Source organism: Oryza sativa, chromosome 2 (genome assembly GCF_034140825.1).
Source record: "Oryza sativa Japonica Group chromosome 2, ASM3414082v1".
Taxonomy (NCBI): Eukaryota; Viridiplantae; Streptophyta; class Magnoliopsida; order Poales; family Poaceae; genus Oryza; species Oryza sativa.
Window position 1 is genome coordinate 35,603,390 of NC_089036.1, and position 24,599 is coordinate 35,627,988.

General features: G+C 45.3%; 2 protein-coding genes, 1 long non-coding RNA gene and 1 pseudogene across 4 annotated transcripts; 2 read left to right on the plus strand and 2 right to left on the minus strand.

Annotated features, from left to right (window-relative positions):
* Positions 1-4,078: 4,078 nt before the first annotated feature.
* Positions 4,079-14,719, minus strand: LOC107278029 (disease resistance protein RPM1-like; annotated as a pseudogene). The gene is made up of 6 exons (XR_010739434.1): positions 12,413-14,719; positions 11,243-12,078; positions 10,254-11,109; positions 7,382-8,137; positions 6,535-7,047; positions 4,079-5,768 (listed from the first exon to the last, which is right to left on the minus strand). The product of XR_010739434.1 is annotated as a disease resistance protein RPM1-like (transcript).
* A 508-nt stretch (positions 14,720-15,227) lies between these two features.
* Positions 15,228-18,006, minus strand: LOC4331155 (uncharacterized). Its single transcript, XM_015770586.3, has 9 exons — positions 17,881-18,006; positions 17,621-17,687; positions 17,442-17,507; positions 17,071-17,164; positions 16,871-16,987; positions 16,526-16,626; positions 15,999-16,073; positions 15,824-15,916; positions 15,228-15,707 (listed from the first exon to the last, which is right to left on the minus strand). The coding sequence occupies exons 1-9, from the start codon at positions 17,892-17,894 to the stop codon at positions 15,429-15,431; spliced, it is 906 nt and encodes a 301-aa protein (XP_015626072.1). The 5' UTR covers positions 17,895-18,006; the 3' UTR covers positions 15,228-15,428.
* A 168-nt stretch (positions 18,007-18,174) lies between these two features.
* Positions 18,175-21,351, plus strand: LOC4331156 (pentatricopeptide repeat-containing protein At1g31430). Its single transcript, XM_066307688.1, has 4 exons — positions 18,175-19,860; positions 19,966-20,072; positions 20,198-20,474; positions 21,220-21,351. Exons 1-4 carry the CDS (start codon positions 18,175-18,177, stop codon positions 21,349-21,351), a joined length of 2,202 nt encoding a protein of 733 aa, XP_066163785.1.
* Positions 21,352-21,556: 205 nt separating this feature from the next.
* LOC136355149 (uncharacterized) lies at positions 21,557-23,000 on the plus strand. Its single transcript, XR_010739301.1, has 2 exons — positions 21,557-22,034; positions 22,461-23,000. It is a non-coding gene; the product is annotated as an uncharacterized lncRNA (long non-coding RNA).
* The last annotated feature ends 1,599 nt before the right edge of the window (positions 23,001-24,599 follow it).

A 24,599-nucleotide genomic window follows, 5' to 3' on the forward strand; every position in this document is an offset into this window, starting at 1 on the left:
ACGACATCGTGGCGACTTGACTCCCATCGGCTGATTCTAGAACTTTGAAGCCGATACTGACTCTAAATCGATGGTAACTTTGGGCTTACCAAATTTCACTATTAACAACCTTCAACGTTGGCTCGTCCCGCATCCTGTCGCCTCGCCCCACCCTTTCACGCTCTCCGCCACCGCCGCCCTCTATTCCTCTATTCCACCGCCGTCGCTGCCCTCTCCTCCGATGTCGATCCCGATGTCACCACCTCCGTCCAAACTGCCTTTGACTGTGTGCCAGGCGTCGGCACAAGCCGCCGGTGGTACTTGCCGCCGTCGATCCTCAATCCCACTCTTCCCCTCCACAGGTTAGCCCTAAACTCCCTTGCTCCCCATCCTCCATGTCCCTCTTCTCTCTTTTCCATTGGAGGCAGGTGCAAGGAGCATTTGTTTTTGTTTTTTTCTCTTCGCAATTTTGTAACATAGAAGATAGGATGACTAAACCATTGTGGATCCCATAATATTAAACATGCCAGTTCTATTGAACTTTTTATATCTTGATGAATGTGTATGATGATTTACTTGATACTACTTTGATCAAACACACATATTGCTATCATGGTCTTCTTGGATGCTATATTGCTATTGGCCAACTTAAGATGCTTGAATTAGGTCTTTTTAAGACTTCATCAGAATAGTTGCACCTAACAAAGTAAAAACCAGCAACTTTGATGGTCCCTAAAGATGTCGAATAGCCGTATCCCTAATTCGTCACATTAAATCTGAATGCAATAAAATTTGTGAAGAGAACTTGTGGATTAAGGAAGTTGCGCTTCATTTTGATCCACTATCGTGGCCTACCCACTCATGAGTGGACTATATATATGTGTACATGATCTAATTTATTATCCTTGTGATTGGCTGCTGTCATTGTGCTCCATATGGATAACACAAAAACACACACACACACACACACACACACACACACACACACAAAACAGAAGCATCGCCTTGCAGTTGCACTTGCCAATTATTGTATCTTCTATTTGGAGGTTTCGATGCTCTTTTGTTGTAAATGTTTAATACTAAGTTGCCAACTATTATAGCTTCTATTTGGATGTTTGGACAACGAGGTTGACGCTGGCAAGGCCGTGCTCGCGGCGTCGCTTCCTGGTACCTCCAATTTCTTCTCTGGCCCTTACCTCATCTCTGTTGCCAAAGATTTCCTTCCAATCGGCAACCCTTCTTTCGCAGTGCTAACAAGGACGCCCCCATGTGGTTCCCCGCTTGCAGTTGGGCCTTTCCTCCATTTAATAAAGCCTAGGATACCTTTCAAATGTATGCAATGATTCTCTTTGCTTGCCAAGGTAAAGTTCCTTTTTAGACTGCTTTGAGATTAATATTTGTGCTTCTTCTTTTTTGCCAGCATAAGATGTACACTTAGAAACACAAATAGTGTGGATCCATCTCAAAGCCTTTAGGATCATAATATAAATGCCCTACTGTTTTTTTATTACTGCTTATTAAGCTTCTGGTATCCCTCCACTGCATATGAAGTGTGACATGTCTATGTGAGTTCTGTTTTTCCAACATATAAAATTATAAAGTCATCATGACCTATTTAAAACTGAAATTTTAGCTATCATTGACCTATGCTGAAGCCATGTGACTTTTTTTGGTTTACACCACCTTACATGAGGTGCATATTAAAGTCTGTGTACCTTAATTTGGTTCTTCCTCTTAGCTAGAGGTATACTAAGACATACTAGCTAGGAGGGCCTACAATCCATTGATAATGTCTCACTGAATGCAAATTAAAAGAGTCTTAAGTATCTATACAGATGTCTCCAGATTTTAACTATATTGTGCAAAGATAGAATTAACTAATAGAACAACAAATTGATGTGGAGAAAATCTCTGTAATAATCAATGTCTGCTGCAATTGCTTATTATAATTCATGCTCTGTACTTGCGCGTGATGATTTAAATTTCAGAATAAGTGTACAGAAAATAAGTTGCGGTGAACTGTGATTTAACCATGACCAGTGCCCGAAGAACAGCATGGAGATTGGAGAGATGACTGGTCAGACAAGAGCCTTTATAGGAACAAAATGCAACACCGTTTATTGTTGATTGGGTCATATACAAATAATGCAATCCGCTTATGGACAAAAATCAACAAGGAAGATGCAGTACATACTACATTCTGGAGAACTTGATAGAAACAAGCAAGCATTTTAGGTCATCAACACCACCAACAACAACACTACTCCAGCACGTCGCAGCAGCAGATAACGGCTAACTTGCAAAATGAATACCCTTATACTATACTTCCTCCGTTTCACAATGTAAAACTTTCTAGCATTGCCCATATTTATTTAGATGTTAATGAATCTAGACATATTTGTTTAGATTCATTAACATCTATATACATATGGGCAATGCTAGAAAGTCTTACATTATGAAACGGAGTGAGTACTATACTACCTATGTATACTACCCATGCTATAAGTTCATTAGTATAGAGTTAATCTGAATTGTTGGATCGATAGTACAATCCACTATAATATACTCCCTCCGTTTCTAAATCTTTTAACACCGTTGACTTTTTAGCACATGTTTGACCGTTCGTCTTATTCAAAAAAAACTTTTGTGAAATATATAAAACTATATGTATACATATAAGTATATTTAACAATGAATCAAATGATTGGAAAAGAATTAATAATTATTTAAATTTTTTGAATAAGATAAGTGGTCAAACATATTTAAAAAATTCAACGGCGTCAAATATTTAGAAACGGAGGGAGTGCGATGGTATAGAGCACCGCAAAGTAACTCTAAGGGAGCTCAGTTAGGCCATTTACAATGCAGTGATGTGTCATTCTCCCTCGCCATTCCACGTCGGCAAAGCAGGAGGGCACACGCCACGTCTGCTTCTAGGCCCACCAGAATGAGGTTCGAGTGTCCAAAGATGGCCACTGGTTCTTGGCGAAAAAGAGGACGAATGAAGCTGGGAGACGACGCTGCTTCCGCGTTGTGGAGTGAGTGGCATCGCCCTCCTTCCCATGCCAGCCGTCGCCCTCCAGCCAGCCGCCTAGCCCACCGTCGCTGTCCGCAGCCATCGAGCTCGTTCTCGTCCCTGCCATCGGAGCTCGCCGGCCACACCGCCCCCGATCCGCTCAACCCGAAGCTCGCCGGCCACTCCGTCGCTCGATTCACGCCGGTCGGAGGAGAGCCAGAGGAGAGGGGTCGCCGCCGTGGGAGCCGAGGTCGCCGGCCGCGCCGGCCTTGCAGGGCCGGAAGAGGAGGAGGAGGGGAGGCGCTCGAGCCTCCGGTTGCGAGTGGCATTGGAGTGAGAGGCGCCAGCGGTCGTGGGGGACAGGAAGGGCGTGTCGCCGCCGCGTCGCCCGGAGCTCGCCGGCCGCTCCGAGGTCGCCCTGTACCGCCAGATCTGCGTTGCCGGCCTGGGGAGGAGGGCAGCGCGGCGACGACCATGGTGGCGGCAACGAAACTACGGCCGCAACCATCCTCGCGCCGCGCCCGGACGAGCCGTCGCCACTGGATCTGGCAAGCTGCCACGCCGTCGTCGAGACTCGTCGCTGCCACGCCATCTTCGAGACTCGTCCCCGCCATGCGAGAGCAGGGGAGGCCAAGAAGTTCGCCGCCGTCGAGCGCCAAGCTCGCCGCCCTGCCAAGACCGCCGCCGTCGTCGCCTCCTTGCTGCCGAGCGAGTGGCCTCCATGCCAAGACCGCCGCCATCGTCTCCTCCTTGCCGCCACCGCCGTCGTCCCCAGATCCACCGACGCTCCGCCCGGCCACCCCAGCGCCGTCTCCGCTCGCCACTGCTCCGCCCGGCCCCGTCGCCGTCGAGGCCGCCGCTCCGCTCGAACGCCTCAGTGCCGGCTCCGCTCGAGCGTGAGAGAAGGGAAGGAGCAACGTTGGGCTCGAGGAAAGGGAGAGAGAGAGAGAGAGCGGAAAGGTGGAGAAAAAAAAAGGAAAACTACATTTTTGTGGACCCCACTTGAGGTACTGCATTGTGCAGCTTGTGCCTCTCAGTGTTCCTCAGCATATGTGGCAGCTCAGGTCCGGCATTTTAGGTGACGCATTGCTATTGCCCTTAAAATAAAATAGGTTGGTTTGGATTCCGAGCAAGCTGTTCCCGGATTTTCTTCTTCAGTTCACCTTCCTTGCGCCTTGCTTCCTGTTCCTCTTCCGCCCGGGCAGTCTCATAATCAGCGCCCGCCGCGCGCGCTGCTCTTATCCTTTTCTCATCGAAGTGAAACTCAAATCTGAGCTGGACTTCGTTGATGTTTAGGAGAAACTCTAGCCCAGAAAACCCAATTTCATTTTTTATTAGCCCTTCGACCTGCAGCCGCTCAAGTTTGAGCATTGTTCCTTCCTCAAACTTCACTGATTTGGTGCCCCATAAATCTGCAAGCTTGAGCACCTTGAGGCTTCCAAAAGCAGTTCCAGTCTGTGGAGGCTTGAAATGAAATTCTTCACCCTGAAACGGTGAAATCACTAGAATTTCCAGCTTCGGTAGTTTCCCAAGGAATTCCATAGCAACATCGTGCTCCAATAGCCTAGCGCCCACTAGTTTTAGCTTCACGAGATGCTGGAGCTCCTTGATCCATTCCGGCAACGTTTTCAGATTGCCGTATAGCTTGAGGCTCTGCAGGTTTTCCGGAGGCGAGGATATATCATCCAAGCAACCACACAAACCCGACATCCCTGCTGAACTCACAGACAGTGATTCCAGCTTGCCGAGGTTGGAAATGGCCAACCTAAACGCTCGTCCATTCTTCTTGTTGATGCCAGCCACTCCTAACTTGTGTAATCCTGTGAGCATTCCGATGTCTCGTAGGATGGCATTTCCCCTTCCGATATTCACGTCCCTTAGTGTGTACAAGTCTTTCAGATTTCTGATCCCCTTTGGCACCATAGTGCCATTTTCTTCATATACTCCCCTCATGAGAGATGGGAATTTCACGCAGCAAGCGAAAGTGCATGCATCACGCCTGGTAAGGGCCTTATGGAGAGGGCCATCAATGTCCCGAAGAAGAGGAAGGCAACATGTTGCACATAGATACCCCACTTTACAACGCCTCTCCATTAAATCATCCTTTATCCCCGTTACAGTCTCTTTTGAGCCCAACATGGATGTACTGTAGCTTCTGCAGCTTGATGATAGTTTTTGGCAAAGCCTCTACATATGTACCTCTGATGTCTAGCATCTGGAGTTGCCTCAGGTTGCCCAAAAAATCTGGCAGTAGATCAATACCAGCGCATCCTCGGAGAGAAAGGAATTTTAGGTGAATAAGCTTCCAAATCTGATCAAGGTGATGATAGTTTAGGCCTCTAGTCCCTTCAAAGTCGAGCACTCGTATAAACCTCATCTTGCTAGAAACCAAAAATGGCTCCCAATACCCAAACAGAGATAGCGATCGTATTCGGGACAGGTCCACTATGCCCTTGAATTAATCCTTATCTCCCTTCCAGTTGCTACTTATAGCAAGATGACGAATTGCGCCATGGATGTACGAGCTGCAGCCTTCCTCCATCCTAAAAACAAGGTTTCCCTCCATTGACTTTGAGATGGCGATGTCACGGATGAGATCATGGACTTTGCAAGAGTCAATTGATTTCCTGCTGCGAGCTGATTGCTGGAATGGTAAAATCATGCTTCTATTCTTGAGTTCCATGAAGTAGTCGTCAGCTATTTCTGTTAGATTTAATTGGGTAATTAATCCATTTAAATCAATTAAATCAAATAAATTCCAAGGCTCATTATGCTAGGAATTCATGTGAATTCATTCTTCTATGGGATATCAATGGGATGAAGAGTTTTGAGAATTAATCCATTTGATTAAGGAATTGGTAACTTATATCAATTAGTCCTAATTGATGGATGGTTGATGGTTGTGTAGTGGAGGATGGTTCATGGCTAGTTGATGACAATTAGTTGCTCTATTCCTCTTCCTATTCCATTGGTAACTTACATCAATTACTCTTAATTGATTGTTGGTTGATGGTTGTGTAGTGGAGGATGGTTCATGGCTAGTTGATGACAATTAGTTGCTCCATTCCTCTTCCTATTCCATGACTCTTACTCTTCATCTTCCATTCCTCTTATAAAATGAGAATGGATTTGATCTCCCGCGAGAAGAAGAAGACACACTTTCATCCATTTTCAAAAGCTGTTGCTGCTACGGTAATCCCATCCCGACGAGTGTGTGCACACGCGTTGGGAGAGTAGGCCTCCGAAACCACGCGTTGCTGCGACGTTTGCACAGACGGGCGGGCGATCAGGTTTTTGGGGAGCGCAAGGCGCGACTACTCACTGTTCGTCAACATCTACTTCATCTTCACCAACATGTCGAACACTGGAGACAAGGAGAAGGAGACTCCCGTCAACACCAACGGAGGCAATACTGCCTCAAACTCCAGCGGAGGACCATTCTTGGGGTATAACCTTATTACATTATTTCAATTAGAAGTTTTACTGTTAATGTTCATCGCAATGTCAACATTGTGTCATTATGTGATTGTTGATGCTTATTCAACGTTAAGCATGCTCATATTGATTACATTCACCACTGTCACTGGATCAAATCCTATTGTAAATATCATGTTTATTATCTTGTTATTTTGGATTAAAATATGCCGAATTATGACCAAATTTCCAACAATTTCAACGGCAGACTTCCCATGGGCCGCAGTTGAGTAACCTTCTGCTGCCCACCGATGCACCAAACGCCTTCGACTAATGATCTGGTCTTCAGGAAAAATGGACAGATATAAAAAACATGACTTGAGATGGTAGGGTAAACCATCATAGCTTTTTTCAAGGACGGTTCTTATCATTCCAAGCTCTGGATTCATTTCCAACTCAGCACTGATATTCTCGTTCAATTTTCTCCACTCTTCTGGGGTCTTTGGTCGGTTTGCCAAGAATCCACCTATGACAACTATCGCAAGGGGGAGTCCATCACACTTCTTTAGGATTTGTTTTGCTTCTTTAACCAACTCAGGATTCTTCTGCTCATCTAAATATGTAGCCTTCTCAAATACCTGACATTGATACAATTTAAGCTTTATTGTGCTCTAAGTAAAACAAAAAAATAATTAAGTTTAGAAATATGTCTTTACTATTAAAACTAGGGAATGAAGACCACCGTCACATACCAAAACAAGGTCACATCTAACATCCATCCAATGCAGGTCATTTTAGGAAGTGCATCGCTATGGTTGTTTTTTTACCCAACCCGCTATTGTTGTGAGAACAGATTAAATTGTATATGCATCATGTGTATGCTATTTCTGTCTGCACAAATATCATCTTGATTGGATTACTCAAATGAATAAAGAATATCAAACCAAGAAAAATGGAGCACGCCTATATTACCTTCTCACTCAAGAGGCACAGTGCATCATTAGGTTTAAGAACTAGAAGGTTGTGCACAGTTCCATTTTTCCCTGAGCAATGATTGGCAATATTTTCTTTTCTTGTAGTCACAATGATTAGGCTTGTCTTTTCCAACAGGGGGAATAACATTGGTTTTATCTGGTCCCATTCTGAGGTATCTGAGAAATCATCCAGAACAATCAAGCTTCTTTTCTTTTCTAAAAGCCTTTCCAATTGCTTAGTCAACTGGTCAAGCTCCATCGATGCTAGTGATTTCTTACTGCTGACTCTATTTTCTACCAGTTCTTCTTTCTTAGAAGATCCTTCATGTAGTCGCCCAGCCAAGCTCCTAAGGAGCTCTACAAGATTGAAAGGACGCATGATTGTGACAAAAACATACTTGTCAAACTTGTCGCTCAGCTTTGGGCTTTGATAAACACCTCCAACTAGGGTGGTTTTTCCAAGGCCACCCATTCCCCACACAGAGATCACCTGAACCTGCTGGCTATTGTCTTTTAAAATTAAGTCTATTATTTCAGACATTTCTTTCTCTCGCCCAATAAGTTGCGATTCCTCCGAAGCACCAACACTCGTCCTAATGCGAGTAAGACTCTTTCTAACCACCTTCTTCTCATCAGCATCCATAGATTGATCATCTATAATATCACCATGGGCCACTGTATGATCGTTTGTACTTGTGGTGGCCACATCCGAGATAGACACTGGCTTCATTGAATCCTCTCCATTTTGGGAACCCTAAACAAAAGAGAGCAATGATTAAGAACAACTTTTAGCCTTAAAATTTTCATGGACAATGTTTAGCCTTGTTTTCAGTCATGAAAGTATACAAAACAATAATGATAATTCCTTTCATTAATTTGCAGTATAGTATAAACCTTAGTTTTGGATCCTAATTTGAAAAACTTATATCTGATTGTTCAATAAGATATGTATTAATTTAACTTTAGAAGAATGGGATAAGTACACTACATTTAATCCAAAGGATGAGAGGATACATTTGCTAGATTAGCTCATTTTACAATCATCTCTCTCAGATAGAGGAAATAAATTTCCGAATTAAATAAACTGTGCTAATTGGATATGAAATCAAATACTCCATATCTAAATTATTTGTGAAATAGGAGCTTCAAAATTTTAATTGTGCAAAGAGGACTCGTGCTACATTTACATACTTGTACAATTTTGTGGGAAAATCTGTTAGCCAATCTACTACCTCCATTATATTCTCTAATCGAGGCAATCTTTGCTATCCAATATATTTCCCTTCAATACCATCCCTTCTACTTTCATTAGCATTGACCGTTCAACCTTGGAACATAGGATGGATTAGAATTCAAGGTCGCTGGATATGAAGGGATGCCAGCAATTGCAGTGGCAGATGAGGGAGATTTTTTTTTTTGAGGGAAAAGGGAATTTTTTTTTTGATGGGACATATGAGGGAATCATTATGTTTTTAGTTGCCGTTTTTTGCATCGTTGTCTTACTTGTAAGCCTGTATTAGACCATTTATTTTTCTAGCATACATATTTGTTTTGACAAATCCAAATACATATATTTGTGGTTGTAGTCTTAAAATGCTGAGCACATGCATTCCCAAAAAGGCAAATGAGAGAGAGAACTGGAGGGGGCACTTGTTAGTTGCATTAGCTCATGTGCTTCTAATGGAATGGTAATTCCCACGCACTTCAACTGGCCTACACAACTGAATTAGAAATTACCTAAGGACATAACTGAATTAAAAATGATATCAAGCAAATTTTTTCGGGGAAGCGTCTGGTCTTCGAACAAATTTTGCAAAATGTTCAGCGCTTCCAATCCAGTGCAATGAGACGGATCTCCAAACTCTCCATGATGAATTGCCATGTCAGGTCGCTTCCTTCCCTTGCACATATCTAGGATTGCCTCTGTCCATCTTCCGCCTGAAGAAGGAAGACTTGCAGCCACTGGTTGACAAAATCGCGCGCCGTTTGCCTTCTTGGATGTCTCACTTGATGACGCCTATTGGCCGGACTACCATGGTGAACGCTGTACTAAGCTCAATTCCCATCTACCTACTCATGGCCATCAATGCACCGAAGTGGGTTATCAAAGGGATTGACAAGATCCGTCGCAGCTTTCTTTGGGCTGGAAAAGCTTCTGCAAACGGCGGCGTCTGTTGGGTCGCATGGGCTCGAGTTTGCTCGCCCAAGGAGTATGGTGGTTTGGGGATTCCTGATCTAGAGAGGTTGGGAATCGCCCTGAGGTCACGATGGCTCTAGCAGCAAAGAACTTCACCGGAAAAGCCGTGGCAAGGGCTTAGTATTCCGGTCTCGCAGAAGGAGCGCAATCTAGTATCGATTTCCATGGTATGCTTGGTAGGGGATGGGAATTCAGTGCTGTTCTGGGAGGATTGCTAGCTGCAGGGTTCCTCCATTCGGTCGCTAGCGCCGGCTGTCTATGCTGCAGTCCCTGCTCGTCTCCGGAATCGTCGCACGGTGGCCGAGGCAATGACTGACAGAAGATGGATCCAGGACATCAGTTCCGCGTTGGGTATTCAAGCGATCCTAGAGTATTTCAAGCTTTGGGATTGCCTTCGGTCAGTGCAGCTTTCCGAAGAGCCGGACTCTCTATCTTGGCGGTGGGAGACCTCAGGAGAATACTCTTCCCGCTCGGCTTATCGTGTTCTCTTTTTTGGAAGAACTCGTCTCCAGCACAAGCCAATTTGGCAATCTTTGGCGCCCCCTCGCTGTCGCTACTTCCTTTGGTTGGTAGCTCTTAACCGTTGCTGGACAGCAGACCGTCTCCGGAGTCGTGGTTTGTCACACCTGGATCGATGTGTTCTGTGTGATCAATGCGAAGAGACGATTGATCATCTCTTGGTCGCATGCCCGGAGTCGTGGCAACTGTGGTGGGTTGTGCTCAGAGCTATCGGGCATTCGGAGTGCTTACCGCTCAATGAACACTCTTTCCTCTCATGGTTGTGCGACTGTCTCGGTGGATTCACCTTTCTGGCTTCACCTTTTTGGCTCTCGTGACTGAAAGGATGCATCACCCTTACCCATGCATGGCATGGGAATCTGATTTGAACAGCTGGGTTCTCGTAAGCTGTCCTGATTATTGTTGTTTGGCCCATATCACCACTTGTTCCCCAGACCGCTATCACTTTAAGGTCATGATCCTCCTTGTTGATTAGCTGGACGAGATCCACTCTCTGATTGTCCTGTTTTGCGGCACGCCTTGCATCATCAATGCCGAATATGGCTGCAGCAATAACGCTAGATTGCTCAGCTGAGGTGATGGTGGCCTTGGAGCCGGAGCCCTTGATGAGGTGGTACCGCGCATTTCTCTGGCTGACATCCTCGACCTTGTTCCTGAGCTCCTTCATCTGCTTGGCCACACGGCGCCGCTCGAGCAGCGTGCGAGGGAATCGCCACCAGGATGGCTTCTTCAGATGAACAGCAAAATCCTGGAGGCTGTCCTCAACGTCATAGGCAGTGTCACGGACTTGCTTCACCCAAGTCTTGACCACTTTGCTGTTATCTTGCTCCTCGTGCGCCTCCATCATGAAAGACCTCATCATCTCAAGCTCATCTGCAACAAAGGTGTGGTCTTTTTGGATACCAAGCTGCAAGGCCACCTCCTCGGCAAATGCAGATTTTGCGTAGCCAAGCGCTCCATTCAGCACGGATTTGCCCACACTCAGCGTTGTTGCCTCCATTGTTCTGTTGCTAAAGCATCAAAAGCAACAAGTTTTAAAATAAAAAAGAATTATCGAGAATTTGCGTGGCTGAAGCTAAAGCAACTACTTTTAAGAAAGAAAATAAATGACGAGAGTGAGGGAGTCAGAGTAAAGAAAAGGACTTGGTGTTGCTTCCTTTGATCCTTTCAGATGACCTTCGTTTTCCACCTATAGGCTGTAGCATACAGAAAGCGTCGCCTGCATCGATGACCACTCCGTTCCCGGCGGCCCACCTCCACCTCCAGCAACCTAAGGCCCTTTTGCCCCCCCCCCCCCCCAACACCAACACACACACACACAAAGGAATAAGTCCACTATCCCTCCCTCAACATGGCCGTGTATGAATACCATCCCTCAACCACAAAACCAGGTATAACCCGTCCCCCAACTCCGAAAACCGTTGCAAATCAACTCCCCGGGTGGTTTTGGAGGCGGTTTTGTCCTACGTGGCATCTTTGACCCTGTTGACTTGCTGAGTCAGCAGGTGGGACCCACCTGTCAGTGGCAAGGATAAAAGAAAAATGGTGGGGCCCACTATCAACCACACTTCTCTTCTTCTCTCGCTCCTCCGGCCGATCCCGACGGCTAGGAGCTCGCCGCCATCACGGTGCCTAGCCACCGCGACGATGCTGCGGGGAGAGGCTTGCCGGGGACAACTGTGGATGGGCAGAAGCGCGGCGAGACCGAGGCCGGCATGGCGGTCGTCCCGAGACCCCGCGGCGAGCAGCGAGAGTGTGCTGAGCGCCACGAGGAGGAGCAGCGCCGCCCGTACCACCATCATATACGACAACTTCTCCCCGCCGCGCTTTCCCCTCCTCCTGCACCTCTGTCTGCACATCAGCGCACATGGATTGCCGGCGGCAGCCCGTGGCAATGCGGCATAGCGTGATTCGTGCGGCCGGCCTCGGGGGAGACTTGGTGGGGGCAGCGCGTGCGACGGCGGTGGCAAGACCAATTGCTGCAAAAATTCCATCTCCAGTTACATCTACAAACGGCTCCAGGAAGCAAGCAGTCAGATATAAAACAATGCGAGATCAATGATTATCCAGCAACAAAGCTGCAGATAGCCAGGTACCCCAACAATAGTATCAATCAGAAAATTGCCGGGTGGCATACCATGCTGACCAAATTTACTAAGCTATCGATCAGCAATTTGGTCGACTGTATTGTGATTTTTCAAGCGTGTATGATACTATGATGCCTATGATCAGCACTCAATCACTCTGCCCAAGCACGCAAAACACTGTCACCAGAGAATCCCCAATCGATTTGCAAACCCATATGGCACGCACCAGTGTAGGCGGCGAAGCCAAGGGGGAAGGCCGTCGCGCACATGGACGCGGCGGAGAAGACGGGCTGGCCCACCTGCAGGAGAGGCCGTTCCACGTCCCAGGGTTGCCGGCCAGCTCCCTCATCTCGTTTGCCCTCCTCTGCTCCGGATCTGAGGAGGGGGATGGCGGCAGCGGTGAAGGCGGTAGGGTGGGGATGGGGGCGGGGAGGAGGAGGCGGAGCGGAGCGTGGCACCGAGGGGCGGGCGAGCAAGAGCGGGGGCGCGGCCTCGACGGCTGGCGGCGGGGTGAGGCGGCACGTCACCGCCGGGATCGGCCGGAGGAGCGAGAGAAGAAGAGAAGTGTGGTTGACAGTGGGCCCCACCGTTTTTCTTTTATCATTGTCACTAACAGGTGGGTCCCACCTGCTGACTCAGGAAGTCAACAGGATCAAAGATGCCACGTAGGACAAAACCACCTCCAAAACCGCCCGGGGAGTTGATTTGCAACGGTTTTCGAAGTTGGGGGATGGGTTATACCCGATTTTGCGGTTGAGGGATGCTATTCACACACAGCCATGAGTTGAGGGAGGGAAAGTGGACTTATTCCCACACAAATGTCTCTCTGGCCCATCATCATGGCCCGCTCCTTGCCGCGCACCACCGCTATAGGGAGGAGAGCCTGGCCTCCAGGGTCGGACTCTCCCCTTCTCCATCCCTCCTCGCTTCTTCCCCCTCTTCCTCCCCTCACCCCTCCTATCTGGAGTTCGTGCGGTGGCCTTGCCGTGCCCCATGCCTCTTTGCTTCTTCAAATAGAATGACATGCAATGTTTTTGCGCGTACAAAAAAAAAAGATTCCATCGTTTCTTTCTCTCATGCAAAACCATGCATGTGACTTTCATATCATACGGGTGCTAAATGACAAAAGAAGGAAAATTTTGTCTTCTTGTTTTTTACCTTTCTAGCGTATGATAAGAATGAATGCTCATTGGATACACATTCTCCATATTATGCTCTAGAGAGAACTCGAACCTCCATGCTCTTTTAGCACGAGATTTTGAGTCTCACATGTCTTCCATTTCGGCATCTTAAAAATGAATTATATTCCATAAATATGACATCTTGAAAGGGAATTGTGTTCCAGCTACGGCAGCTAGTAAAATACAGGGAAAATAACGCAAGGGGAAAAGGAGCAAATGGGCTGGTGTTCATCCAGGCAATTGGCAGTACCTGAATCTGTGAACACCTTCAAATCAGGGGTGGATCTATAATCTTCGCGTCTGATGTTCACGAGTGGAACAGACCAGCAGCACGCACAAGGCAAATGTGATGCAAAATAGGAGTATGTTCTGACTGTGAGTACCAACACTAAAATTCCAATAAGTCATATTACCGACTCTTAGGCTTTCATCACTATCTAATGCATCCCAAAATTAGAAGCTCAAAAACAAACAATCTGAAAGAAACTGCTCGAAATGTATGAAGTACTACTACACCTTCTGTGGCCTATGACTATGAGAGGGTGGTCGCAGAGCCCGCAAGCTTGAGGTGAGTGACGGCGGATGCGTGACGCCAAGGCACCGTTGCCCGCAGCTGCTCGCCGACGAACCACGCCTGCTCCCTGACCGCCGTTGCCTCTCACACTCGGTGCCTCGGTAGTCAGTGCTCAGGAAGGGATAAACATAGCCCATGTGTTAAAGAAACAATCATCATTATTGTAGGGTCCAAGGACAAAGCGCACCAACCCATTGTACTCACTCCTCCCAAAAGAATCAATTATTGAGGATGAATTTAGATATGCATTTATCCAGATTCGTCTGTAAAAGTTAGATGTTTTTTTATGAAGTACAATGCATTTAAACGTGCTCACTTTGCACTATTAGTGTAAAAAATATATATATGAAAATTATATATGTTTGCTAATTTTTTAATAAGTATAATCAAACTTAAATAAAGTTGTATGTGAAAAAAATCAAAACGTCTTATAATATAAAATGAAGGGAATACTGAGCTAGTAATAGTCATTTATTTTTAGATAATGAAAGTTTTTATTAAACTTAATTAATTAGTACATAAAAATGATACAGTACCTCAGAACACTTCTACCTTGCATAACTAGTAATGGCCAATAATTGCAAACTGTTTCAGTGTGTTCATTTGACAGTGGTAAAGTTGTTTCAGAGAATTGGCATAGTGAAAATCAGGGGATGACCTGAACAGAAACTCACAGTTGGAGTTGGAACGGAATCAACAAGTTCAGAAGCTCTCAATGGCTAATGAACAGATTTTTTTTTCTAAGATGCAAAAGCACTACTACTATAATGGAGTAGTATAGTACCTTGAAATGGGGGATGCCGATCCATGGTTGAAGCCCTAGGATCCGCTTCCCTTCGTCCTCCTCCGCCTCCTCGCTCGATATGTCTTCTGGGACAGGACATCCAATCGACTTACAAGTGCATGGGGGCGCCTGCCTCGGGGGTGGAGATAGGGTTTGGGGTTTGGAGAGGACGGGAGATAGGGTTTGGGGTTTGGAGAGGACGGGGGAGGAGGAGGAGATGTGCGGACAGTGCGAATTCGGCGCCGTCACGGTGTTCGACGAAATGCGCGAACGAGGCGTAGGGGACGACGGGGACGACGGGGACGACGGGAGCGGAGCAGAGGGGATGGCGAGCCCCTCCAGGTTGAGACTATGGTCACTACCATTGGTCGCGAACGAGCAGAATTTGCAGAGAAAAATAGTCCTACAATCCACCGACGAGGAGTCAATGAGCTCGCCGGTGATGGCACGGCGGCGGCTCACTCCTCTTGCAAGCCGCCGGCGATCATATGCACTCAACATCTCAAAAAATGTACTAGCACTCTGTGTATATCTTCACCTTCACATGAACAATGACAGTGAAGCATAGTACAAATTAGCTTGTACAGTACTCCCCCTGTCCCAAAAAAGTCCAATTCTAAGGATGAATGTGGAGGGAATACTACTCATAAGAAGAAAAGGTGGAGTACAACATCAACTGGGCAATACTAGTATGGATCAAATTTCATGCAAGTTTGACATCCTTAAGAAGTCTTGCAGCCATAGCCCCGCATCTTCTGATTTCCCAGTCGTCGTCCAAGTAGCCTGCAGTTTTGGCTTCTGCTGAATCCACTGAGCCAGTACAAGGTCCACCACTCTCAGCTCCAGGATCTTCATCATCTCCTGGATTGGAGACAACCTCCTCCTCCTCGTTGTTGCCGTTATCGCTGACCTCAGGGATCAATGTCGCTTTGGGGTCCATTATGTAAAGATGAATACTAGGATGTTGGTATTTCACATCCATCTGTGTTAGAATTCAAGAACAGCGTGATGGTAGAGAATACCTTTTGCACTGATGCAGAAACAGATAAATGACAAGGGAAGGGAGTTCTGATAAGATGAACTCTGAAGTGTGTGTACCTTCGATTTCGAGACGGTTTTCACATTAAAATTGCTTTTCCACATTTGCATCATCTGTTCATGGACAGTGGTAGAACGGATCTCGTATCCTAGCTGGGTAGAAAGCAACAATATTTACCTCATATATTGTCAATAACAAAAACAGAACTGTTTGAATGGTGGTGAAAGCAATTACCATTATTTTTGTTTTAGGACCAGATAATGCAATGATTGTCTCCATTAGAGGTTGCAACAGATGTTCTGAATAAACCTTCAAAAACACACAGACAAAAGAGCAGTAAGCCATTGCATTGTCTCTGGACTACCAGTGCTGTTATCAATTATTTTTGGCTATTCTGCATTTCTGCTAAAAGGCTATCCTCTGCACTTAAATTTCAATCCGTAAGGCATGCCTATAACTTACAAAATCTAGAGAAGCAAGTGCTCCCGCACGTTTGTAACATAACCAAGAAGAAAAGTTTAGTGACTTTGAGGAAAACTTCATTTAGGTTAATATCTGAGAGATTCCTCATGTAAAAATTGGCAACTTATTATTACAGCAAGTGACCATGTGCAATGTCGATTGCTAGCTACACTAAAGTCTCTCCAGACTCTGTTCTTAAAGAACAACTGAAATATCATGACGCATGAAATTTAGCATATCAGTAAGTAGGATAAGCTATTTGAGGCACCAAACTCAAGCTGCCAGCGCAGAAAACTTACAACATCAGTTCCAATGATGTAATCGAATGGAGGATCAACAGCTCTTATATGATCTTTGTTACCCCAGTCCAATTCTGCAACGGTGACAGAGCCGATGGAGCCTGTTTGCCACGTAAAATCAATTGTTAGGAGAACTAGCAACGTCCAATTGTTATGAGAAACTTCCACAAACTTAACTAACCACTAGGCACCACTTATTGTCGCATAAGATCTATGCATTTGCAATGACCATTGCGATGACCACATCTTAAGTTCTTAACTCTTTCAAACTATGGCTATGGCATGTTTCATGTATAAAGACAATGGTAATGAGTGGACATTCATTTTTGTACTTAGATAACAGACCTGAGTCAGAGTTTGACTGTGAAATCCAAGATTTGTTGCGTTCAACATTCCTCAAAAGCAGCGGGAGCACCTCAACTTGGTCTGTTGTAACCACGTCACAACCCAGCAAAGCCATTCCTGGGGAGAAGCGCAATTTTGTTATTGGGCGAGCACCATCAAGATTCAGATAGTATCTCTGAAGGTAATTCGACCCATCTTACCAAGCCCAGCTAGACCACAACCAGCTCCTAGCTCAATCACCCTTTTTCCTTTCAGTTTAGATGGAGAAAATCTACCTTTTCTGCTATTCTTTTCCTGGACAGGATGGGAGTAAAACCTTAAATGTCAAGTGTACTGACAGTAATAGGAGTATAGGACTCAAAGTCCCAAACAAGTAAAGTTACTGAAATCAAAATCTGAAAATCACACCAATGCTAGGAAATAAAGCTTCCAAAGTGTAGGAACTGCGAGATTCTATATATGTTGGATTTGAGGGAGCATCACCGAATAGTTCCAGCAATTTGCATGATTATCACATTTATCTGCTTCAACTTGTACAGGATAGCTCAGTAGTCCAAAGAGAAGAGATTACCAAGAACTTGACGAACACCATGGATGCATCCCAGACCGTGGTTCCGAGGTGCTTCGAGTTAGGATCCTACAAATAATATGCAGCAATAGAAGCAAAAAGAAAAATCAGGCTAGCATTCAGCATCACCACTCCTTCCCACATAGCATTACAGAACAAGATGAAGTGTTTGCTTCTCTTACCTGAGAAATGTGCAGCCGATGGCCCAGCAACTCCAGCGAAATCGCGGACGTGCTCGGGGAGTTCAACCTTCAATCAGGAAAATCACCATACATGAAAGAAGAACATATGTTAGGCCAGCATCGCCATGTAATCACTAATCAATAATCCGTTTGCCCAAATCTCTTGCCACTAAAACCAAACTAGATATTGAAACTGAAAGGAGGGGGATGGGGACTTGGGGGAGGAGGAAGAGGTTCCAACGCGGAGAAGGTTTGCTTGCCTTTCGTGGTCCATGGCCTCCCCGGAACTGCTTCGCCTGAGCTCCGTCGAACGGCGGCGGCGGCGGCGGCGGCGTCGGCGGCGGCGAGGAGGAGTGGTGTGTAGTGTCCGGAGGGAGAGAGATCTCTCTAGGTGTAGGTGAACTGGGCTCTAAATGGGCCTTATCCAATCCGGTATGCCCAAGCCCGGCCCATTACATGAGAGACTCGAACGGCCCACGCGTATTCTCGTCGTCGTCGTCGTCGTCGGTCCACCTCTCTCGCTTCCGCCGCCGCCGCCGCCGCCGCGGCGAGCCATGGGACGCCGGTCAAAGCTGCGGCGCGGCGGCCGGGCCATCACCGCCATACCGGGGGGATTCCTCCACCTCTCCCTCCTCGCCTCCCTCCGCCGCCGCCCCTCGCTCCAGGCGCACGCGCAGCTGCTCCTCCTCGGCCTCCCGCTCCCGGCGCCGACCGCCTCCCGCCTCCTCTGCCCGCACCTCCGCTCCGGGAACCCCTCCGCCACCCTCCGCCTCTTCCTCCGCGTCCTGCGCGACCGCGACCGGCGGCCGTGTCCCGTCGACTCCCAAGAGGATGTCCCCGACTCAAGCTCCTTCTCCGCCGCCCTCGCCGCCTGCTCCCACCATGCCTCGCCGTCGCCCGGATTCTCTATCCATGCCTTCCTCCTCAAGTCCGGATTCGCCTCCGACGTCTTTGCTGCCAATTCACTCCTCCACTTCTATGGTTCCTTCGGTCTCCACTCCCTCGCGCGCAACCTGTTCGATGAAATGCCGGCTAGGGACACCGTCTCGTTCAACACTCTGATCAGTTCATATGTGCATTCCTGTTGTAGTAGCGATGCATTCGAGGTATTCAGGATTATGGTGGACAGCGGGTTACGGCCGGATGGGTGGACCGTCACGGCGTTGATTGGTGCATGCGCTGAGCTGCAGGACTTAAGGGCAGCAAAAGCAGTGCATGGGGTTGCCAGGAGGATGCTAGAGCCACGAGTGTTTCATTCAGGAGAGGTGGCAACCAGTTTGGTGGATGCATATGTGAAGTGCAGAAGCATGGAGCTTGCCAGGCAGGTGTTTGATTTGGCAGGGGATAATGCAAGGAATGCGAGGTTATGGACAACCATGGTGTCAGGGTATGCAAGAGCTCAGGAGTTTGACATAGCTCAAAGATTATTTCATGAGATGCCTGAGAAGGATACGGTCGCGTGGACTGCTTTGATAGGTGGCTTTGTCCGGGCAGGGAGGTACAAGGAGGCAGTGGTGTTGTTTGAGGAGATGGAAGAGGCAGGGTTTGAGGCAGATGAAGCCACAATAGTTACAGTGCTTTCAGCTTGTGTTGGTTATGGTAACATCGATCTGGCAAAGAGGCTTCATTGTCTTGTGGGGCGTGATGGTCTGATTAACAGAAATGCAAAGCTTGCTACTACTTTTGTGGACATGTATGCAAAGCATGGGTGCATACAGACAGCTCAGGAAGTGTTTTCTGGTGTTGATGATGATTTTAAGACATTGGAGTTGTTCAATGCTATGATAAATGGACTTGCTCGGTGTAAATTTGGCGAGAAAGCCATTGCACTTTTTGATGAAATGGGGTCACTTGGGCTCCATCCTGATAAGATAACGTTTGTGTGCGTCTTGTCTGCATGCAGACACAGCGGCTTGGTATCTCAAGGGTTTCATATATTTGATTCAATGGAGGAGAAGTATGGTGTCAAACCAGAGATTGAGCACTACACTTGCATGGCTGATCTTCTTGCAAGGGATGGACAACTTGACGATGCGTACATTTTTATCCAGAACATGCCTTTCAAAGCAAATTCTGTTGTGTGGTCATCTCTTGTGAGAGCATGTATGCTCCACGGAAATATTAAGATCAGAAAGCTTGCAGAGGAGCAACTTCTTTGGCTTGATCCCAACTACAAGCCTGAAAATCTCCCCTTGTCAAACTTATTTTCTGAGGGAAAAAGAAAAGAGCGAACTGCAAGGGTGAGAAAGTTTCTGAACCACAAGCCTGTGTGTAAGCATACCAAATAATAGAACATAGCTAAGACTGGAATATCTGTAAGTGCTACTCATACTTCCCACCCTCAGACCAAGCTGATTAATTTGATGCTTGTCGGGCAGCTGATCTTTACAGGACGCGGTATGAGTGGGGATAATACTGTTCACCACATAGAGATGGTTGCCGTAGCATTTGGGTTCGTAAGTTCAGCCCCTGAATCCCCTGTCTAACCTTGGGATTCATGACAAATTTTAGTAATCATCAATCAGTGTTCAAGAATCTGTTAAAGATTTTCAACAAAGATATATGGCTGAATAACAGGGCAACCTCCATGAAATGGAAACAAGAGGCATGCCCTTGCATGGACAATGGTGATGCATTTGCAGATCTTGTGAACACTGGCAGTGCGTTCTCTAGCTGTGGTTTGCCTTTTGTATACATGGTGCACGCGGAAACTAAGTTTGTGCTCAGTTCAGTAAAAAGATCCAGAAGTCCCCAGGTTAATCTGATAACAGAAGTCATGGCTTCTGAAATTACTGCACAGCAGCCCAGAAGAAAAAAAAAGGTCGCAGGAGAATTTTCAGGGCTATGTTCTTCCGTAAGTATTCTATTCACAGTTTAGAAGTTTTGCGAGTTTTGCGAGTGCCCTTTCTCCATGGTACCTAAGATATAGTAATTCTGATGCTGAATGTTTAAAACCCAGCACCTTGTCATGGAAATTAGTTAGTAGCTTATTGAGATATGAGGTCATCAAAATACTGTGTTCTGTTGACATGTATCTAGCCTAATTGAGTTTATCAAAACCAACAACTCACCATTGAATGGAGATTGACAGCTGACCTAACTTTGTCAAGATAAATGTCTGAACATTCCACAGTGTATGTGTAGTTGAATTGCTAAAATAAAAGCATAGAAGGGAGCTTACAGTTGTAGTTGCAATGACAAACTCCAGACTTATCTTTCAAACCCACGCTATCAGATCTCTTCTTATCATCACTTTCCTCCAGTACTGATTCACTTTTTCACACTGGTTTTTTCCAGTTAGATTAAGCATGAGTCACTCAGTTTATTTATTGGAAGCTCTTTTCACCCATAAGAATGTCAATGAGGTGATGGCCAACCACAGCAAAATCTAACTGTTTTGTTTGTTGCTGTAGCTTTTGCTCAGTATAATTATATAAGCATACTCTTCCTGAAGAATTAGAGTATCATACCAAGCTTAAGCAACCTATGAGTGAGCATGGGAAAAATATGCCCTTTCCAATCATTTAAATTATACCCATTCATAGTATCATAATGCAGTTATTTCTTCGCACATGTGATTGTGTGATGAGTGCATTCAGTGGCAAGAACGTTGCAAGGCTAATGGGTTAAAGACTTCTGTATTCAGCGTTGACATACACTGCAAGTGCAATGGCTGCATCAAGAAGATCAATGATGGTATGAAAAGGATCAGCCTTTCAGAAGGTACATGAACTTCCATAAGCATCTCCTTGTGATGTTCTTGTGTGTAGTGGTGCATATCTTCTGCTTGCATTTCATTGATGAGTTATCTAAGTTTAGACCTTGGTATCACTTATTCACTGATGAAGGGGTGGAGTGGGCTGATCTGATGATGGATAAAAGCAGAGGTGGAAGTGGTCGGGACTACGGATCCAGAGAAGCTATGCTGTCTGTTGCGTGAAGTGACAAAGAAGCAGACAGAAAAACGTACAGAAAGCACCGTATCTGAAGGCGGCACTGCAACATCTCAGCAAACCAAAGGCCTACTAGTTGGCCAGGTACCAAGGGACTGACTTACTGGCAATTTCAGTCAAATAAGCCGTTTTTCATCAGAAGGATCCATGATACGGATTACGGAGTACTAACATATCACCATTTGTCGATTCGAACGTTATTGAAACGTTTTTGTCCAATTCACGACTGCGATTCTGAACTGGATAGTATTTCAGGGTCCTTTATGACTTATTTTCTCTGGAGAGCTCAAGTCGAGTGACACCAAGCGCCCCGCTATTGGCAGAAACATGGAGGCAGCGGGACCGTGCCTTCAGAGCGATGTGCATACGTTTGGCATATGTGGATGGCATCTGACATTACTGGGACATTAGCGATGTATGAGCTCTAATCTAAGCAGACTGCATATGCTTCAGGAGTTCAGGTCATCTCCGAATACATACCGCGTATTGATTTTCCTTTTTCTGGTGAATTTTGGAGCATATGCCATGCCATCCCCGATCACTGGTTGTCTAGGTTTTTGTGTAGGTTTATAGCCAAAAATATATTTTTTAGACGGAGATAGTGGTACTTTTGCTATAGTTTGCCATACGATGTGCTGCTACCAGCTTGAGGTGTGTGCTGAACTTTAGGTTTAGTTTGAATCAGCTTTTCGGTCTGACTACTACTTTTTACAAAAAAAAATCTACATAGAATTTCTCTTAATAAATAAATAAATACATTTTTTAAAAAAAATGTAATAATTAGTAATAAATTAACAATGTGTTAATGGTTCTTTTCATTTTATGTGCCACAAAAAGTCCCAACGGAAATGCTGTATCGAACTGAGTTCACTGTTGCGCACTTGCAGGCTTACTTGAGCCAGGCCCGTTCGAACCTGATGGATGAAGATTAATTACGTGCAAGTAAACGAGAAAATTATTAGCAAAATTAATAAGGTTTTAATTATTTTAAACTTGAAAATGGATTTATCAAATAGTTTAAAGCAATTTTAATATATTAAGTTTTCGTACAAAATACACTGTCTAGTAATTTGTAAAATGTAGAGTAGTAGTATATAGAATGGGCCATAGTACTACTATAATATATATTAGTACTCCCTCGGTCCGATAGAACGCTATGTCCATATTCGTCTCTAGGATTTTGTTTTTTATTGGATAGAGGAAGTTACTATAGTACCAAAATTTTAGTAAAATAGTAAACCAAACACTTGAACATTACCTTTGTTACAAATTTGGTTTTACCCATAAACTTATCTCTTAGTAGGGTGTGTTTAATTCACGTCAAAATTAGAAGTTTGATTGAAATGAGAACGATGTAATGTAAAAGTTGAAAGTATGTGTGTATAAAAGTTTTGATATAATGGAAAAGTTGGAAGTTTGAAACTAAACCAGGCCTAGTATATTTTGGTTTCACTTTAAATCAACAAATTTAATTCTACCCTACCAAAGTTTAGATTAGATAGTGTGAAAAGTGAAAACTGGCTCTAAATACTCGTAGTAGATAGACTCGTAGAATAATACAGTACTCCGTAGGCCGTAGTAGTACTACTACGAGTACTAGTAGTAGTATCTGCATTTGGAAGTTGTTGATTGCACAAATCAACTCCCAGTCAGATGAAGTCTGAATAGCCGTGGCCTGTGAAGTGAAGTAAATAGCCGTGACCTGAGGAGTGAGGAAGGAGGTAGGAAAGGGGCGAAATGACGAGGAAGGATGAGAGGAAGGTTGGTCTAGCCCTAGCCCGTGAACCACGCAACGACTTGGAACGACGCCAGCACCAACACCAACACCAGCGTCAATGTGCACATGGTTGCACTGCTACCATAATATTGGCTCTTGGAGCGTCAACGAACGCTCACCCGTATCTTAATGTTAACTCCTCCAACTGATATGTACTCTACTCGTATATGTTCACGCGGTGCTTAATTATAGTCAATGCCTCGCAAGTCCCTTTTTGTACTGCTATTCTTGGCGCGGTTCGTTAAGGTGTATTTTTGGCCCCTCTCTCTGACAGAGCGAAGTCTCCGTGTAAATCACTGCACATGCATTGCTGATGCTCTACTATTGATTCCTACTATCAGCATCCACATCTCAATATATTGGATCATCTACATCTATCGTGAAATATAATTTATTCTAGTATTACCAACCTACTCCCTCCGTCTCATTTTAAATGCAACCATGAGTTTCCGTGTTCAACTTTAGTCGTCCGTCTTATTTGAAAATTTTTTATAATTAGTATTTTTGTTGTTATGAGATGATAAAATATGAACAGCACTTTATGTGTGACTTATGTGTTTTAATTTTTCTTAAATAAATTTCAAATAAGACGGACGATCAAAGTTGGGCACGGATATTCATGCTTGCACTTAAAATGAGACAAAGGGAGTACTACGTACGAATAGTAATTTTGTTTAGGCCCTGTTTAGATCTCACCCTAAAATTTTTCACCCTGTCACATCGAACGTTTGAACACCTACATCAAGTATTAAATATAGGCTAAAAAATAACTAATTATACAGATTGCGACTAATTTGCGAGATTAATCTTTTAAACCTAATTGCTCTATGGTTTGATAATATGGTGCTACAACAAACATTTGCTAATGATGGATTAATTAGGCTTAATAAATTTGTCTCGTAGTTTACTGACGGATTTTGTAATTAATTTTTTAAGTGCCCGAACACCCTATGCGATACTCTATATAATACTTAATGTGGTACGCCAAAGGATGTGATCGGCAGTGCTCGCTGCTGCAGCCGCTGCGGCTGCAAGACAGCAAGAGCAAAAAAACGACTACAGCGGCAGCAGTTGAAACACAGCAGCAGCCATAGCGGCTGTAGTAGCCAGCAGTTCCAATCAGCGCCAAAACTCTACATCCCTGGATCTAGACATCCCCTTGAAATGGAATTAGTAAGTGGCTACCTGCTGCTTGGGCTGTGTTTAGATCCAAAGTTTGGATCCAAACTTCAGTTCTATTTCATCACAT

Bases quoted from the DNA above. Each gene is read 5' to 3' on its own strand.
- LOC4331155 (XM_015770586.3), bottom strand. The intron at 17,508-17,620 runs GTAAGAGAAGCA...TATTATTTGTAG, and splicing joins ATCGGCTGCACATTTCTCAG to GATCCTAACTCGAAGCACCT. The intron at 16,074-16,525 runs GTAAGTTTTCTG...GTGTTTTTGAAG, and splicing joins ACATCATTGGAACTGATGTT to GTTTATTCAGAACATCTGTT.
- LOC4331156 (XM_066307688.1), top strand. From the start codon at position 18,175: ATGGGACGCCGGTCAAAGCTGCGGCGCGGCGGCCGGGCCATCACCGCC. The intron at 19,861-19,965 runs GTGAGAAAGTTT...TCCCACCCTCAG, and splicing joins GAAAAGAGCGAACTGCAAGG to ACCAAGCTGATTAATTTGAT. The intron at 20,475-21,219 runs GTAAGTATTCTA...GAGTGCATTCAG, and splicing joins TTTCAGGGCTATGTTCTTCC to TGGCAAGAACGTTGCAAGGC.